At 40.7% G+C, this 20,368-nt stretch overlaps 1 protein-coding gene across 1 annotated transcript in view; it reads right to left on the bottom strand.

Moving 5' to 3' along the window:
• Nucleotides 1-5,994: 5,994 nt before the first annotated feature.
• Nucleotides 5,995-20,368, bottom strand: part of LOC121569233 (vertebrate ancient opsin-like) — a 43,744-nt gene continuing 29,370 nt past the window's right edge. Inside the window, exon 5 of the mRNA XM_041880035.1 lies at nucleotides 5,995-6,659. Within this exon, the coding sequence (XP_041735969.1) occupies nucleotides 6,423-6,659 (237 nt within the window). The 3' untranslated portion in view covers nucleotides 5,995-6,422. The remainder of the gene's footprint in view (nucleotides 6,660-20,368) is intronic.

Genomic DNA, 20,368 nt, shown 5'->3' on the forward strand with positions numbered 1-20,368 from the left:
ACTGTCAACAAACATGTAATGTCCTTGTCATAGTAATGATAAGTAATGATGGAGGGCATTTAAAGGCTCAGTGCAGTCAAAAACAATTCTGTGTTTTATATATATTTCTACACTGAGGTAGGAATAATACTGTGAAATTGTGAAAATTATGATATTGGACTTTTAGTACAAGAGCTGTTTGAGAAGACCGCCTGAAATTTCAGCCTGTTTTAGTGGGATGGAGTTTTGGCATGCCTGGTGACATCACCAGGAAGGTAAATTAGTTGATAGACCAATAAGAAAGAGGGATTCCAAACCTCTTTGCCAATAACAGCTAGTTTTCAGTTTTCCAATCCCCACTCAGACCACTCCCAGACAGTCCTAGCAAAATACTTGCTTGAGAAATTGCCCTTTGCAAAGAAGCTACAGTGGGGAAAAAAAGTATTTAGTCAGCCACCAATTGTGCAAGTTCTCCCACTTAAAAAGATGAGAGAGGCCTGTAATTTTCCTCATAGGTACACGTCAACTATGACAGACAAAATGAGAAAAAAAAATCCAGAAAATCACATTGTAGGATTTTTAATGAATTTATTTGCAAATTATGGTGGAAAATAAGTATTTGGTCAATAACAAAAGTTTCTCAATACTTTGTTATATACCCTTTGTTGGCAATGACACAGGTCAAACGTTTTCTGTAAGTCTTCACAAGGTTTTCACACACTGTTGCTGGTATTTTGGCCCATTCCTCCATGCAGATCTCCTCTAGAGCAGTGATGTTTTGGGGCTGTCGCTGGGCAACACAGACTTTCAACTCCCTCCAAAGATTTTCTATGGGGTTGAGATCTGGAGGCCACTCCAGGACCTTGAAATGCTTCTTACGAAGCCACTCATTCGTTGCCCGGGCGGTGTGTTTGGGATCATTGTCATGCTGAAAGACCCAGCCACGTTTCATCTTCAATGCCCTTGCTGATGGAAGGAGGTTTTCACTCAAAATCTCACGATACATGGCCCCATTCATTCTTTCATTTACACGGATCAGTCGTCCTGGTCCCTTTGCAGAAAAAACAGCCCCAAAGCATGATGTTTCCACCCCCATGCATCACAGTAGGTATGGATGCAACTCAGCATTCTTTGTCCTCCAAACACGACGAGTTGAGTTTTTACCAAAAAGTTATATTTTGGTTTCATCTGACCATATGACATTCTCCCAATCATCTTCTGGATCATCAAAATGCACTCTAGCAAACTTCAGATGGGCCTGGACATGTCCTGGCTTAAGCAGGGGGACACGTCTGCACTGCAGGATTTGAGTCCCTGGCGGCGTAGTGTGTTACTGATGGTAGGCTTTGTTATTTTGGTCCCAGCTCTCTGCAGGTCATTCACTAGGTCCCCCCGTGTGGTTCTGGGATTTTTGCTCACCGTTCTTGTGATCATTTTGACCCCACGGGGTGAGATCTTGCGTGGCGCCCCAGATCGAGGGAGATTATCAGTGGTCTTGTATGTCTTCCATTTCCTAATAATTGCTCCCACAGTTGATTTATTCAAACCAAGCTGCTTACCTATTGCAGATTCAGTCTTCCCAGCCTGGTGCAGGTCTACAATTTTGTTTCTGGTGTTCTTTGACAGCTCTTTGGTCTTGGCCATAGTGGAGTTTGTAGTGTGACTGTTTGAGGTTGTGGACAGGTGTCTTTTATACTGATAACAAGTTCAAACAGGTGCCATTAATACAGGTAACGAGTGGAGGACAGAGGAGCCTCTTAAAGAAGAAGTTTACAGGTCTGTGAGAGCCAGAAATCTTGCTTGTTTGTAGGTGACCAAATACTTATTTTCCACCATCATTTGCAATTAAATTCATTACAAATCCTACAATGTGATTTTCTGGATTTTTTTTCCTCAATTTGTCTGTCATAGTTGACGTGTACCTATGATGAAAATTACAGGCCTCTCTCATCTTTTTAAGTGGGAGAACTTGCACAATTGGTGGCTGACTAAATACTTTTTTCCCCCACTGTATTTGTTTTTTTTTATTCAGAAATGATTTGATATTGAGATCAAAACGGCTGTATTGGACCTTTAAAGTATAGCACTTTTCGAAGTGCTGAAATAGTATTGTATTGTAGTGGGGAGGGGGCAAACAGGGGAGGATTAGGTGGCCATAATGTATGAGGCCATGTAATCTAGGTATTCCAAAGAGTCAGGACCTTGGTTTAACCCTCATCCTACCAACTGGGGTCATTTTGACCCCAGAGGCATAATTTTGATCATAGCCCAAAGGTGGTTTATTCAATTCTTCAAATGTTTCATGACTTTGTCAAATGTACGCCTTTCCTACACACTTCTCAGTAGTTGGTATTCAGACTTACTTTATGCAGGTGCGTAATGGGTTCCCTTGTGCGCACTGAATACATTTAATTCAACCTCTGAACAGCCTCCCACTTGCTGGCTAACAAATTTACTTGTGGAGTTTTCATTCAATAGGGTTTTCAGTACATTTATCTTAAGCCATCCCTTTAAATATGGGGTACCTATAATTAGAATTTTCTCGACAGACTCACTAGAATACATAGAGAGAACGGGTTCAGAATATAGAGATCAATGAAAGAAAGCCATCTACATAAATGCATATTCGTCTCCGTTTCAGTACCAACTGGTAGATAAAAAAATATTCTGATCTTGTAGATTATTTAGGCACATTTTTGGGTTAGGAAAGTATGTATGAATCATTAAAAAAAACTGGTTTGGAGAGCCTTTAAGCACTACATATATTGATAAATAAAAAATTGAGTGGTTTGATTCATCTTGCAAGTTGTCATATTCAAGTTCAATCCATGAACTATTGGAAGGTAAAAAAAAAAGTGTACAATAGGGTTTGAACAATAGTCCTATAAACCTACCCTAATCCCCACTAATCATGGAACTGTATGACAACGGTCCAGTCGTCCTGAACCGTGCGCCAGGCTCCAGGTTTAACCTGCTACGTGTGGTCTGAATTCCATAATGATTCAAATACATATCCCAAATTATTGCACAATGTGCACTAATATGATCCACTAATGAGGACGTGACAGAGGAAAGAAAGGTAAACGGAATGGAATGGAATGATGCAAAACGTAGGCTACAAATTGAAGGAAACAAACACTAAAGTGGCAGTTATAAATGTATATGGGTATCACCAATGGTGGCTCCCGATAGTGGCTAATATTTAATATTATACAAATGGTAATTAAAACTAAGAAAAGCCTGGGCATGTTATTAAAACATTCTAAAGTGCATACATGAACTGGGCAGGTACAGCCCTACAGAAACCTATAGCTTGGGTCTCCAAATCCCATCCACGCAAATTATGAAGGCATACCATAAAAGTTCGGAATAACGGCACAGCTATTTATAGCCTACTTCACTGTGGAAAAGGGGCCGCAATACATGCCATGTTGATATGATTTTCAGTTTGCTTCCATATGACTGGTTTCACATTCGTCTCCAGCGATCATAAGGAAAAATCATCTAAAAACAATGACTATGTGTATTTACAATCCCCTTCTCTAAATGGATTACTCATGTACCTAGCTCTTATCAATAGCTCTTATCAATTTATACATTACAGTGCATGGAGAATGCTGTTATTTCTATCGGAAAAAAATTAAGTACATGATTTTTCCACTTGGAACCGGCAGGTTCGCTCGACCTTATTCATGGTTTCCTCAAGCGTAAAGGTGGTGGAATTATGAGGGAATTAAGTAGACACACCTCCACCACACCCTAATTTCTTAGCATGAACTTGTTCTCAATACATTTAATTCATTTTTTTGTGTTTCTGTATCAATATAAACTTTTAAATGTTTTAACCCTATTATTTGCGGGTCAATTTGACCCATTTCCACTTTTGAGTTGTTTAGAATACTAGTTAACCTCTCTTTTTCTCCATGAAATTAAATGACTTTTCCTCATTTAGGGTCATGAACCTAACTGAAAAATGTGGACACACTGATGTGTAGTGAAATGTCTGTGTAGATTTTGTATACAAACATGATGTTGTGGGTCATTTTGACCTGGAGGCGTTCATGTGTATAGATATCTGCACAGGTCCAAAATAAACAAGTGTCTTTGATGTCTATGTTTGTGTGTAAAGGAGCTTTCCCAAGCTTCTCCTTCTCAGTGCAGAGCAGCAGATCTCTGACACAGACTCTCAAAAATGAAGCCTGATCACAAATTCTGGACTGTGACAGTAAAATATAAGAAGAGGTTTCAGAGACAGAGGACATTTCAGAGATAGAGGACAATGCTGTTGATGATCCAGATTGTGCATTTTTCTTTGGTGAAGAGGATTCAGAGGAGGAGTCTGTCTTACCATCCCCTCCATCAGATGAGAGAGCATGCAACCACCATCATCCAGAGAAGAGAGGACATGGAAGTCTAAAGATGGTAATATAGAATGGTCACCGTCACCACAACGAAGTCGAGGTAGACTGTCAGCTTCCAATGTAATCAAAATTGTTCCAGGGCCTACATGATTTGCTGTCACTCGAGTCCATGATATACAATCAGCTTTTGAGCTCTTTTTACTCCAAGCAATAGAGAAGATTGTACTGGACATGACCAACTTGGAGGGGAGCCGTGTGTTTCGAGAGAACTGGAAGACACTGGATCAGATTGACTTGTATGCATACATTGGATTGTTGATATTAGCTGGAGTGTACAAAATATAGTTTGGGCTGTTTTTACTTGATTCTTTGACTGTCTTGAGTGTGTTTAAACTGTGCGGGACAATCTGACCCATACCACAATGGATCTAATTTTTTTCAGCAAAGCAGACCCCAGCCAAAATTACCTAATTTGCCTATAGAGTAATTTGAATCTAGGTTTCTTTGAAGACATAATAACAAGTTATCCATACCACCAGATGGTGGAGAGGGACCTCTATCAGTGATTTTGATGAGATAGACAGATCATCTGCAGAAATACAGCTCCCCATGTACACACCTAAGATTGTACCTTTCTATACCATGTATGTTTTGTGCATAAAAAATCTGCCAATGGTATACAACATCTGCCAATTGCATAAATACTTGATATAACAACAATACAGAACTCAAATACACTCTGGATCTACACAGAGAGCTGTATTGGTGTGTATTCTCAGAAAAGTCGTTATTCTAGGGCAAATCTTAAAAGTATTTCTCTGGAGACATAATATTAAGTTATACATATCCTCAGAGGGTGGAGGGGACCTGTATCAGTGGTTTTGACTACATAGACAGATCACCTGCAGAGATGGAGCACCTTATGTACTAGCCTATGGTTATAACTGGTTATAACTAGGTATGACCATGTACAAAATCTAAATTACCTTACATATACTATATGCTTAGTTGCAGGAAATGTTATATAAATACCTGAATTCCTATAATATCCTCCAATATTCTAGATGTGGAACTTGTTATGGTATTTGGGTTGCTATAACATTTGGTTTGAAGTGAATGAAGATTTGGGCATGCTTTCTGAAGTCTGCTGCCATAGGCCCTACCACTCCCATTGTTTCACTAGCAACGATGCTCATGCTGGCTTTGAGGTAAGTAAATAAAGAAAACTAAGCCATATTGTTGGTCATTGTCTCACAGGATGGTGTACTGCCCCTTTAAATGCCAGTCATTTTTACCACATAAGACAACATTTATATTTACATCAAATTTCTAAAAACGAAATGATAACACATTCAAATTATGGTAAATTGGCTTAATAGTACTTATGTGGATTGTACTTTGGAAAAAAGCTGCACATTATTTAAGGCAGAAATTTATATTGATGTTTTATAGAATATGCAAATTACCTGTAATTGTGCAACAAATAAGTATTTATTTGATTTAGATAACATTATTTACATATCTAATTATGTTTTGATAATAATGAATTTGATATTTTGTTATGATTGTTGCTTTTTCCAATAATTTCTTCTTGGGGTCAACATTACCCCAGTTGGTATTCCATGTATGTAAAATATATTGGTAGTATGTGTTAAGGGAACCCTTTGTGGTGCAGTGTCCACAGAAAGGGTGGACTAAGGTATTGAGGAGGGAAGAATGCCTCCCACTGGCCCTCTAACACCCTTTCCAACCGCATCTGGTCTCCTACCCAAAGATCCAGGCCTGACCCTGCTTAGCCTCAGATGAAAGCCAGCAGAGAGAGGCAGTCAGGGTGGTCTGGCTGCTTGCCATACATGAAAGCATTATGTCCCTCTTTTGTGCTCCAGTTTCCCTCTATGTCTACTAATACATAACAAGTAAACCAGAGAACCCTTGTGGTTACACCTGGCATCTTTAAACTAACACATACCACAAGAAGTTGGTGGGTAAGAGAAGATGCATCTGTATAGGAATAGAAGGGGAGGATGGTAAGGCAGTGAGGACTGGAGGAGAGTTCAGGGGTGGGGATAGTCTTCTGTTAGCCTACATGGGGCAGACTTTGTTCTCTGGGATTGGCAGCTGGGCAAAGGAGCTGCACTCGCTGGGGGACGCCTCCTCATTCTTAGGCTGGGTGTTGCCGCAGACCGGGATGCGTGCTGTTATGGCTGACATCTCACCCCCCGTGCAGCTCTCCCCCGTCATTCCCGGTCGCTCCGACATAGCATTCATGTTCTCTGGTGCAGGCTTGCCGGTAAAGAGCTGGATCAGGCACTTCCTGAACTGGACAAAGGGCATTAGAACAGCCAATCAAAAAATAAAATGCAAGACAGGCAGTAAAGGCATTGGCAATTAAACAAGTTCAAAAAGCACATTCTTTGTTTCTTAATGTGTAGGCTTCTGTTTGGTGCCTTATGAACAGTACCCAGGTGATATCGCAAAAAAAGTGCCTATCTGAACTGTCAGGATACTGTAGCTCCTCTTAAAAATAAGCAGATACGTGGCAGACGTTACCTGGATGTGCAGGTAGGAGATATTTATCATACTTATCAAGAGATGCTCAGCACGTACTGCAACACTAGCATTGCTTTTTGCTATTTGTTTAAAAGGCAGAAAGGTTTAAGTACTGACCACCATCCTACAGCTGAAGGGCAAAAATCAATTGCCTGTCAATACGGTCCTTGATAAAAGAACACAAGCTTCATAGCCAATTTGTCTAGAAGTGTGGGAGAAGAAAACTCGAAAAAGCTTTGAATGATTACTTGTTCCCGTACAACAAAATATATATACAGTACCAGTCAAAAGTGTGCAAAGCTGTCATCAAGGCAAAGGGTGGCTACTTTGAAGAATCTAAAATCTAAAATATATTTTGATTTGTTTAACACTTTTTTGGTTACTACAAGATTCCTTATGTGTTATTTCATAGTTTGATGTCTTCACTATTATTCTACAATGTAGAAAATAGTAAAAATAAAGAAACATCCTTGAATGAGTAGGTCTGTCCAAACTTTTGACTGGTACTGTGTATATTCAATATATTTAACGTCACATAAAATGTATTCCAAATACAGTGAGGGAAAAAAGTATTTGATCCCCTGCTGATTTTGTACGTTTGCCCACTGACAAAGACATGATCAGTCTATAATTTTAATGGTAGGTTTATTTGAACAGTGAGAGACAGAATAACAACAAAAAAATCCAGATAAACGCATGTCAAAAATGTTATCAATTGATTTGCATTTTAATTAGGGAAATAAGTATTTGACCCCTCTGCAAAACATGACTTAGTACTTGGTGGCAAAACCCTTGTTGGCAATCACAGATGTCAGACGTTTCTTGTAGTTGGCCGCCAGGTTTGCACACATCTCAGGAGGGATTTTGTCCCACTCCTCTTTGCATATCTTCTCCAAGTACGTTTGGCAACTCGAACCTTCAGCTCCCTCCACAGATTTTCTATAGGATTAAGGTCTGGAGACTGGCTAGGCCACTCCAGGACCTTAATGTGCTTCTTCTTGAGCCACTCCTTTGTTGCCTTGGCCGTGTGTTTTGGGTCATTGTCATGCTGGAATACCCATCCATGACCCATTTTCAATGCCCTGGCTGAGGGAAGGAGGTTCTCACCCAAGATTTGACGGTACATGGCCCCGTCCATCGTCCCTTTGATGCGGTGAAGTTGTCCTGTCCCCTTAGCAAAAAAACACCCCCAAAGCATAATGTTTCCACCTCCATGTTTGACGGTGGGGATGGTGTTCTTGAGGTCATAGGGAGCATTCCTCCTCCTCCAAACACGGCGAGTTGAGTTGATGCCAAAGAGCTCGATTTTGGTCTCATCTGACCACAACACTTTCACCCAGTTCTCCTCTGAATCATTCAGATGTTCATTGGCAAACTTCAGACGGGCCTGTATATGTGCTTTCTTGAGCAGGGGGACCTTGCGGGCGCTGCAGGATTTCAGTCCTTCACAGCGTAGTGTGTTACCAATTGTTTTCTTGGTGACTATCGTCCCAGCTGCCTTGAGATCATTGACAAGATCCTCCCGTGTAGTTCTGGGCTGATTCCTCACCGTTCTCATGATCATTGCAACTCCACAAGGTGAGATTTTGCATGGAGCCCCAGGCCGAGGGAGATTGACAGTTCTTTTGTGTTTCTTCCATTTGCGAATAATCGCACCAACTGTTTTCACCTTCTCACCAAGCTGCTTGGCGATGGTCTTGTAGCCCATTCCAGCCTAGTGTAGGTCTACAATCTTGTCCCTGACATCCTTGGAGAGCTCTTTGGTCTTGGCCATGGTGGAGAGTTTGGAATGTGATTGATTGATTGCTTCTGTGGACAGGTGTCTTTTATACAGGTAACAAACTGAGATTAGGAGCACTCCCTTTAAGAATGTGCTCCTAATCTCAGCTCGTTACCTGTATAAAAGACACCTGGGAGCCAGAAATCTTTCTGATTGAGAGGTGGTCAAATACTTATTTTCCTCATTAAAATGCAAATCAATTTATAAAATTTTTGACATGCGCTTTTCTGGATTTTGTTGTTATTCTGTCTCTCACTGTTCAAATAAACCTACCATTAAAATTATAGACTGATCATGTCTTTGTCAGTGGGCAAACGTACAAAATCAGCAGGGGATCAAATACTTTTTTCCCCTCACTGTACATGTAGCAACATTTGCATCTTTGCTAAAAGATAGGGCACTACACTACACTCTCAGAAATAAAGGTTTAGATTTGTTCTTAAAAAGGTACAACCGTTTGTCATTGAGGTGGTACCCTGTAAGGTCATTCTTTGTACATTTAGTTATAGGTACATAATTGTACCCCAGTTCATACCTCAGATAGTACCTATCTTACATATAGTCCACAGGTACAAAAGCATGCTTTTAGAAAAGTTACAATTTGCCTTCATAGGGAACCACAACAGTGTCAAAGCCATACTGTATGTTCTTCGTAAGTGACGAAAATGTACCTCTACCATAGACCACTTTAACTGGTACAAAATGTCCACTCACATGTGTCCAAAAACAATTAATGAAAAGCCACGCACCCACTAAACCATGCCTCCAATATCATTTCCTAGTATGCCTTTCCTTTTCAAGTAAATTGTAGAGTTACCACCTATGACTGTATTTGCTAGTGACAGAGACATGGTTGTTGAATTCATTCATTTTCAGTCCTGTGACCTTCACTAAGTGAGTTCCTAGGCGTATGTTATCATTCAAATTAAACTCTTTATGACACTACATTACATACACTACATGAGTATGTGGACACCTGCTTGTCAAACATCTCATTCCAAAATCATGAGCATTAATATGTAGTTGGTCCCCCCTTTCCTGCTATAACATCCTCGACTCTTCTGGGAAGGCTTTCCACTAGATGCTGGAACATTGCTGCCGGCACTTGCTTCCATTCAGCCACAAGAGCATTAGTGAGGTCGGGCATTGATGTTGGGAGATTAGGCCAGTTCTTGTGCTGACATTGCTTCCAGAGGCATTGCTTCCAGAGGCAGTTTAGAACTCGGTAAACGAGGACAGACAATTGTTATGCCCTACACACTTCAGCACTCGGTGGTCCTGTTCTGTGAGCTTGTTTGGCCTACCACATCGCGGCTGAGCCGTTGTTGCACCTAGACCTTTCCACTTCACAATAACAGCACTGACAGTTGACCGGGCAGCTCTAGCAGGGCAGAAATAGCCAAATCCACTAATTTGAAGGGATGTCCACATACTTCTGTATATATAATGTCATAAGGCCTTATTTTGAGGTTTAGTTTTACCCTAATACAACGTTTACAGGCAACATACAATGATGACGGCACGTGTTTCCTTGCAGGTAACCATGGTTAACAGAGGAAGAACAATGATTTCAAGCACCACCCTCCTTTTATAGCTTCCAGTCTGTTATTCTAACTCAATCAGCATGACAGAGGTCCTCTGTAGCTCAGCTGATAGAGCATGGCGCTTGTAACACCAAGGTAGTGGGTTCGATCCCCGGGACCACCCATACACAAAAATGTATGCACGCATGACTGTAAGTCGCTTTGGATAAAAGTGTCTGCTAAATGGCATATTATTATTATATCATAACATCAGGCCTGCAAGTATGGTTGCAAAATTCTGGTAACTTTCCCAAAATTCCCAGATTTTCAAGAAATCCTGGTTGAAGGATTTCCTGCTTATTCCCTTCCATTTCCAGAAATCTTCCAATCGGAATTTCTGGAAAATCTGAGGAATTTGTGAATGTTACCAGAATTTTGCCACCCTATCTGCAAGTCACATAATGCTGGCTTGCAAAGTGATGTGTAATTCCTATTGGAATCCAGCCAGAGTTAGGATATCCAACAGTTTTGTATTCACCCACAACCTGCATTCATAATGACTGCCAGGGTTAGGAACATTATGAGGAGACTACCTTAGCCATTTAAACTGGAACAACCATTTCAGTAACAGGTTAAATAAAATCTGGCTGGATTATTTTATTAAAATGTATGTTATTTATCTTTGTGTAGCATAAAATTCAATGTACATGCACAAACACAGATATTAAAAACATATCAAAAAAATCTAGCTACAGTAGAGCATGCTGATATGATAATATGCAAATATGATAATGATTATGGAACAAATGTGCCAATTTAGGGTACCACCCCAGTGACAAAGCCGTTAGATCCATTTAGGTGGCAAAAATCCATAATTGTACCTTATGGTGGGTATTGAGGGTACACAAAATATGTTTGTACCCTGGGGAAAAGAAATGTACCATCACAGTGTATCCCTTTTTTGAGAGTGAGAGTGTGATTATTGTACCTCCTGAGTGGCGCAGTGTTCTAAGGCACTGCATCGCAGTGCTAACTGTGCCACTAGAGATCCTGGTTCGAATCCAGGCTCTGTCGCAGCCGGCCGCGACCGGGAGACTCATGGGCGGCGCACAATTGGCCCAGCGTCGTCCAGGGTAGGGGAGGGAATGGCCGGCAGGGATGTAGCTCAGTTGATAGAGCATGGCGTTTGCAACGCCAGGGTTGTGGGTTCGATTCCCATGGGGGGCCAGTATAAAAATAAAATATTTTTAAAAATAAAAATGTATTCACTAACTGTAAGTCGCTCTGTATTTGTATTGTGGATCCCCATTAGCTGCTGCCAAGGCAGAAGCTACTCTTCCTGGGGTCCAGCTAAATTAAGGCAGTTATACAGTGGGGGAAAAAAGTATTTAGTCAGCCACCAATTGTGCAAGTTCTCCCACTTAAAAAGATGAGAGAGGCCTGTAATTTTCATTATAGGTACACGTCAACTATGACAGACAAAATGAGAATTTTTTTTCCAGAAAATCACATTGTAGGATTTTTTATGAATTTATTTGCAAATTATGGTGGAAAATAAGTATTTGGTCACCTACAAACAAGCAAGATTTCTGGCTCTCACAGACCTGTAACTTCTTCTTTAAGAGTCTCCTCTGTCCTCCACTCGTTACCTGTATTAATGGCACCTGTTTGAACTTGTTATCAGTATAAAATACACCTGTCCACAACCTCAAACAGTCACACTCCAAACTCTACTATGGCCAAGAACAAAGAGCTGTCAAAGGACACCAGAAACAAAATTGTAGACCTGCACCAGGCTGGGAAGACTGAATCTGCAATAGGTAAGCAGCTTGGTTTGAAGAAATCAACTGTGGGAGCAATTATTAGGAAATGGAAGATATACAAGACCACTGATAATCTCCCTCGATCTGGGGCTCCACGCAAGATCTCACCCCGTGGGGTCAAAATGATCACAAGAACGGTGAGCAAAAATCCCAGAACCACACGGGGGGACCTAGTGAATGACCTGCAGAGAGCTGGGACCAAAGTAACAAAGCCTACCATCAGTAACACACTACGCCACCAGGGACTCAAATCCTGCAGTGCTAGACGTGTCCCCCTGCTTAAGCCAGTACATGTCCAGTTTGCTAGAGTGCATTTGGATGATCCAGAAGAGGATTGGGAGAATGTGATATGGTCAGATGAAACCAAAATATAACTTTTTGGTAAAAACTCAACTCGTCGTGTTTGGAGGACAAAGAATGCTGAGTTGCATCCAAAGAACACCATACCTACTGTGAAGCATGGGGGTAGAAACATCATGCTTTGGGGCTGTTTTTCTGCAAAGGGACCAGGACGACTGATCCGTGTAAAGGAAAGAATGAATGGGGCCATGTATCGTGAGATTTTGAGGGAAAACCTACTTCCATCAGCAAGGGCATTGAAGATGAAACGTGGCTGGGTCTTTTAGCATGACAATGATCCCAAACACACCGCCCGGGAAACGAAGGAGTGGCTTCGTAAGAAGCATTTCAAGGTCCTGGAGTGGCCTAGCCAGTCTCCAGATCTCAACCCCATAGAAAATCTTTGGAGGGAGTTGAAAGTCCGTGTTGCCCAGCGACAGCCCCAAAACATCACTGCTCTAGAGGAGATCTGCATGGAGGAATGGGCCAAAATACCAGCAACAGTGTGTGAAAACCTTGTGAAGACTTACAGAAAACGTTTGACCTGTGTCATTGCCAACAAAGGGAATATAACAAAGTATTGAGAAACTTTTGTTATTGACCAAATACTTATTTTCCACCATAATTTGCAAATAAATTCATAAAAAATCCTACAATGTGATTTTCTGGAATTTTTTTTCTCATTTTGTCTGTCATATTTGACGTGTACCTATGATGAAAATTACAGGCCTCTCTCATCTTTTTAAGTGGGAGAACTTGCACATTTGGTGGCTGACTAAATACTTTTTTCCCCCACTGTACACAATATATGGCCCAGCCTTTGGAACTTTGGTTTTCTTAGATATGGCTACTATATTGTGATCACTACATCTGATGGATTTGGATACTGCTTTCAAACAAATCTCTGCAGCATTAGTAAAGATATGATCAACACATGTTGATGATTTCATTCCTGTACTGTTTGTAACTACCGTGGTAAGTTGATTGATAACCTGAGTCAGGTTGCAGGTACTAGTTACAGTTTGAAGCTTTCTCTTGAGTGGGCAGCCTGATGAAAGCCAGTCAATATTTAAAACACCCTGAAAGTATAGCTCTCTATTGATATCACATATATTATCAAGCATTTCACACGTTATCCAGATACTGGCTGTTAGCACTTGGTTGTCTATAGCAGCTTCCCACCAGAATGGGCTTTAGGTGAGGCAGGTGAACCTGTAGCCATATTACTTCAACAATATTTAACATGAGATCCTCTCTAAGTTTTACAAGAATGTGGTTCTGAATATAGACCACAACTTCGCCCCCATTGGCATTTCTGTCTTTTCTGTAAATGTTATAACCTTGTATTGCTACCACTGTATCATCAAAGGTATTATCTAAGTGAGTTTCAGAGATTGTCAGAATATGAATGTCATCTGTTTCTAGCAAATTATTGATTTCACAAACCTTGTTTCTTAAGCTACATATGTTAACGTGGGCTATTTTTAACACTTTTCTGGGATGCAATACTCAAATTATTGGGTACAACAATGTACCATTATACTCTTTATCCACACATGTACCCTAAAAGGTACTGAACAGTACCATGTGAGATCATTTTGTGTATTTTAGGCCTAGATTCAATCAGATCATGTGTTAACAGTCGATAGCCGACTCCCACATAGCTGATTTTTTTGCATTGGAGTTGTAACTGCATTGGAGCTGCCAAATCGGTGAGCAGCTGCTCTTGTTCATTGTCACGAAGCCACACCGTCCCACTTGCATTAGGAGTTCAGAACGAGAGAGTGTAGGCTATATAGAAATAATGACGCTCAAATTGAAAATCATTAAACAAAATAATGATGATTTCTATCAAGCCTAATCGAGGTGTCGATTGCATCTCACATTCCAGTGTTTGAACTTGTAAACAAGGCTGCATGGGATTTCTCTTAATGCACTTTAGGTATAATGCCAGCAGCACTTGTGGTTTTGACAGCTCTAATGCAGTTTCACCTCTGACATCGCCAAAACAACCACCATGCGGATGTCGGCTAAAGCGGATCTGATTGAATAGAGCCCTTAATATTTTTGTACCCCAGGGAAAAATACTGTACCCTAACTGTACCCTTATGAGTGAAGGCTGTTTTTATTCTTTTTTTATTGGTTTTTTTATTGATTTAAACAAAAACTATACATCGTACAATGCTCAACAATATGTCAAAGTGTAAGTCTATACAGCTCTACAGTGGATGGTTAGCGTTGTTATGGTGTGTTTAGTAACCAAGTGGGAAGCGGGAATTTACCACATCTGGGAGAAATCTACTTGAACGGCCCTCCAACTGGTAATTGCTATATATTTTTAGCAAGTAGTTCTGAAAGTAGTGCCCACAAGCCAAAAGTGGTACGCCTTTCCTACACATGCCTTTCCTACGCACTTCTCAGTAGTTGGTATTCAGACTTACCTTTTACAGGTGCGTAACGGGCTTTGCAGACGTGGTTCCCTTGCGCACTGAATACATTTAATTCAACCTCTGAACACCCTCCCACTTGCTGGCCAACAGGTTTTCTCATGGAGTTTTCATTCAGTAGGGTTTTCAGTACATTTATCTTAAGCCATCCCTTTAAATATGGTGTACCTTTAATTAGAATTTTCTCGACAGACTCACTAGAATACATAGAGAGAAGGGTTCCGAATATAGAGATCGATGAAAGAAATCCATCGACATATATGCATATTCATCTCCGTTTCAGCACCAACTGGTAGATTTTAAAATACTCTGATCTTGTAGATTATTTAGGCACATTTTTGGGTTAGGAAAGTATGTATGAATCATTAAAAAAACAGGTTTGGAGAGGCTTTATGCACTAAATATAATGATGAATAAAAAATACAGTGGTTTGATTCATCCTGCAAATTGTTATATTCAAGTTCAATCCATTAAATATTGAAAGGTGGAATAAAGTGTATAATAGGGTTAGAACAATAGTCCTATAAATCTACCTTAATCCTCACTAATCATGGAACTGTATGACAACGGTCCAGTCGTCCTGAACCGTGCTCCAGGATCCAGGATTAACCTGGTAAACGGAATGGAATGGAATGGAATGATGCAAAAAATAGGCTACAAATTGAAGGAAACAAACACTAAAGTGACAGTTACTGTACAAATGTATGTGGTATCACCAATGGTGGCTCCTGATAGTGGCTAATATTTAAAATTATCCAAATGATAAAACAGAGAAAAGCCTGGCATATATTTAAAACATTCTAAAGCGCATACATGAACTGGGCAGGTACAGCCCTACAGAAACCTATAGCTTGGGTCTAAAAATTCCATCCACGCAAATTATGAAGGCATACAATAAAAATTCGGAATAACGGCACAGCTATTTATAGCCTACTTCACTGTGTGAAAAGGGGCCGCAATACATGCCACATTTATATGATTTTCAGTTTGCTTCCATATGACTGGTTTCACATTCGTCTCCAGCGATCATAAGGAAAAATCATCCAAAATCAATTGCTATGTGTATTTACAATCCCCTTCTCCAAACGGATTACTCATATATAGGGCTGTTGCAGTGACCGTATTACCGCCACACCGGAAGTCACAAGTCATGAAGGCAGTCAAATTCCACGTGACCGTTTAGTCACGGTAATTAGGCTTCTCCAAGCTCTGATGCTGCTAATTGACTGGTACTCAGCACTCTATTGTCCCTCTAATCACTCTGATATCAATGCAAATGTCTTCGAAAATCTAATCAAACACTTCATGAGAGCCCATGAGCTCATGTTGCGCAACATTTCTATAGGTTTTGCAGTTGCGCAAGAAAACAGAGTGATGGCCTCTACTAAAAAGAGGAAGATCCCATCAGCTTTCTATAGGCTAGGCCTACTATATTTATTTCTCAACAATTCCTAATATTAAGCACATTGTTTATCTTTACAACAGGAGTATAGCCTACCTGGCTGGCATGAAAATGAACTATGGGAAAAGCGTCCTCCATTCGCTATTTAACTGCATAGATGTATTTTTTCCCACTACCCCTGTTTCGAGACAGGTGCATGATAATGGTCCATTCTACATCAAAACAAATTTCACACATATATTATTTACTATACAGTGCCTTGCAAAAGTATTCATCCCCCTTGGCGTTTTTCCTATTTTGTTGCATTACAACCTGTAATTATAAAAAAAAATATGTATTCACTAACTGTAAGTCGCTCTGGATAAGAGCGTCTGCTAAATGACTAAAATGTAAATGTAAATATAATGGACATACACAAAATAGTGAAATGAAAAAAATAAGTTGTTTAAAAAAAGTATTTTTTTTAAATAACAGAAAAGTGGTGTGTGCATACAGTGAGGGAAAAAAAGTATTTGATCCCCTGCTGATTTTGTACGCTTACCCACTGACAAGTAAATTATCAGTCTATAATTTTAATGGTAGGTTTATTTGAACAGTGAGAGACAGAATAACGACAACAAAATCCAGAAAAACGCATGTCAAAAATGTTATAAATTGATTTATATTTTAATGAGGGAAATAAGTATTGGACCCCCTCTCAATCAGAAAGATTTCTGTCTCCAAGGTGTCTTTTATACAGGTAACGAGCTGAGATTAGGAGCACACTCTTAAAGGGAGTGCTCCTAATCTCAGCTTGTTACCTGTATAAAAGACACCTGTCCACAGAAGTAATCAATCAATCAGATTCCAAACTCTCCACCATGGCCAAGACCAAAGAGCTCTCCAAGGATGTCAGGGACAAGACTGTAGACCTACACAAGGCTGGAATGGGCTACAAGACCATCACCAAGCAGCTTGGTGAGAAGGTGACAACAGTTGGAAACATTATGCTTTGGGGGTGTTTTTCTGCTAAGGGGACAGGACAACTTCACCGCATCAAAGGGACGATGGACGGGGCCATGTACCGTCAAATCTTGGGTGAGAACCTCCTTCCCTCAGCCAGGGCATTGAAAATGGGTCGTGGATGGGTATTCCAGCATGACAATGACCCAAAACACACGGCCAAGGCAACAAAGGAGTGGCTCAAGAAGAAGCACATTAAGGTCCTGAAGTGGCATAGCCAGTCTCCAGACCTTAATCCCATAGAAAATCTGTGGAGGGAGCTGAAGGTTCGAGTTGCCAAACGTCAGCCTCGAAACCTTAATGACTTGGAGAAGATCTGCAAAGAGGAGTGGGACAAAATCCCTCCTGAAATGTGTGCAAACCTGGTGGCCAACTACAAGAAACGTCCGACCTCTGTGATTGCCAACAAGGGTTTTGCCACCAAGTACTAAGTCATGTTTTGCAGAGGGGTCAAATACTTATTTCCCTCATTAAAATGCAAATCAATTGATAACATTTTTGACATGCGTTTTTTTGGATTTTTATGTTGTTATTCTGTCTCTCACTGTTCAAATAAACCTACCATTAAAATTATAGACTGATCATGTCTTTGTCAGTGGGCAAAATTACAAAATCAGCAGGGGATCAAATACTTTTTTCCCTCACTGTATGTATTCACCCCCTTTGCTATAAAGCCCATAAATAAGATCTGGTGCAACCAATTACCTTCTGAAGTCACATAATTAGTTAAATAAAGTCCACCTGTGTGCAATCTAAGTGTCACATGATCTGTCACTGGATCTCAGTATATATACACACCTGTTCTGAAAGGCCCCAGAGTCTGCAACACCACTAAGCAAGGGGCACCACCAAGCAAGCGGCACCATGAAGACCAAAGAGCTCTCCAAACAGGTCAGGGACAATGTTGTGTAGAAGTACAGATCAGGGTTGGGTTATAAAAAAATATCTGAAACTTAGAAAATCCCACAGAGCACCATTAAATCCCTTATTAAAAAATGGAAAGAATATGGCACCACAACAAACCTGCCAAGAGAGGGCCACCCACCAAAACTCACGGACCAGGCAAGGAGGGCATTAATCAGAGAGGCAACAAAGAGACCAAAGATAACCCTGAAGGAGCTGCAAAGCTCCACAGCGGAGATTGGAGTATCTGCCCATTGGACCACTTTAAGCCGTACACTCCACAGAGCTGGGCCTTATGGAAGAGTGGCCAGAAAAAAGCCATTGCCTAAAGAAAAAAATAAGCAAACACGTTTGGTGTTCGCCAAAAGGCATGTGGGAGACTCCCCAAACATATGGAAAAAGGTACTCTGGTCAGATGAGACTAAAATTGACCTTTTTGACTATCAAGGAAAACGCTATGTCTGGCGCAAAACCAACACCTCTCATCACCCCGAGAACACCATCCCCACAGTGAAGCATGGTGGTGGAAGCATCATGCTGTGGGGATGTTTTTCATCGGCAGGGACTGGGAAACTGGTCAGAATTGAAGGAATGATGGATGGCGCTAAATACAGGGAAATTCTTGAGGGAAACCTGTTTCAGTCTTCCAGAGATTTGAGACTTGGACAGAGGTTCACCTGCCAGCAGAACAATGACCCTAAGCATACTGCTAAAGAAACACTTGAGTGGTTTAAGTGGAAACATTTCAATGTCTTGGAATGGCCTAGTCAAAGCACAGACCTCAATCCAATTGAGAATCTGTGGTATGATTTAAAGATTGCTGTACACCAGTGGAACCCATCCAACTTGAAGGAGTTGGAGCAGTTTTGCCTTGAAGAATGGTCAAAAATCCAATTGGCTAGATGTGCCAAGCTTATAGAGACATACCCCAAGAGACTTGCAGATGTAATTGCTGCAAAAGGTGGCTCTACAAAGTATTGACTTTTGGGGGGGGGTGAATAGTTATGCACGCTCAAGTTCTGTTTTTTATTGTCTTACTTCTTGTTTGTTTCACAAGAAAAAATATTTTGCATCTTCAAAGTGGTAAGCATGTTGTGTAAATCAAATGGTACAACCCCCCCAAAAATCAATTTTAATTCCAGGTTGTAAGGCAACAAAATAGGAAAAATGCCAAGAGGAGTGAATACTTTCGCAAGACAATTTTAAATCCAGAATGGTCTGATGGGTGAGAATATTAGCCTATCACTTGTGAATGATGCCCAGCATAAGAAACTGCCTTTTTTGTGTGACTTTTTCGAAACATAGTTGCACACCTCATGTAGCCTAGCCCATAGGCCTACAGTTGAAGTCAGAAGTTTACATACACCTTAGCCAAATACATTTAAACTCAGTTTTTCACCATTCCTGACATTTAATCCTAGGAAAGAAATCCCTGTCTTAGGTCAGTTAGGATCACCACTTTATTTTAAGAATGTGAAATGTCAGAATAATAGTAGAGAGAATTATTTATTTGAGCTTTTATTTCTTTCATCACATTCCCAGTGGGTCAGAAGTTTACATACACTCAAATAGTATTTGGTAGCATTGCCTTTAAATTGTTTAACTTAGGTCAAACATTTCGGGTAGCCTACCACAAGCTTCCCACAATAAGTTAGGTCAATTTTGGCCCATTCCTCCTGACAGAGCTGGTGTAACTGAGTCAGGTTTGTAGGCCTCCTTGCTCGCACATGCTTTTTCAGTTCTGCCCACACATTTTCTTTAGGATTGCACATTTTCAGGGCTTTGTGATGGCCACTCCAATACCTTGACTTTGTTGTCCTTAAGCCATTTTGCCACAACTTTGGAAGTATGCTTCGGGTCATTATCCATTTGGAAGACCCATTTGCGACCAAGCTTTAACTTCCTGACTGATGTCTTGAGAGGTTGCTTCAATATATCCACATAATTTTTTCCTTCCTCATGATGCCATCTGTTTTGTGAAGTGCACCAGTCCCTCCTGCAGCAAAGCACCCCCACAGCATGTTGCTGCCACCCCCGTGCTTCACGGTTGGGATGGTGTTCTTCGGCTTGCAAGCAACCCCCTTTTTCCTCCAAACATAACAATGGTCATTATGGCCAAACATTTCTATTTTTGTTTCATCAGACCAGAGGACATTTCTCCAAAAAGTACGATCTTTGTCCCCATGTGCAGTTGCATTTCTATGGCGGTTTTGGAGCAGTGGCTTCTTTCTTGCTGAGCGGCCTGTCAGGTTATGTCGA

This window comes from Coregonus clupeaformis, chromosome 1 (genome assembly GCF_020615455.1).
Source record: "Coregonus clupeaformis isolate EN_2021a chromosome 1, ASM2061545v1, whole genome shotgun sequence".
NCBI classification, from domain to species: Eukaryota; Metazoa; Chordata; class Actinopteri; order Salmoniformes; family Salmonidae; genus Coregonus; species Coregonus clupeaformis.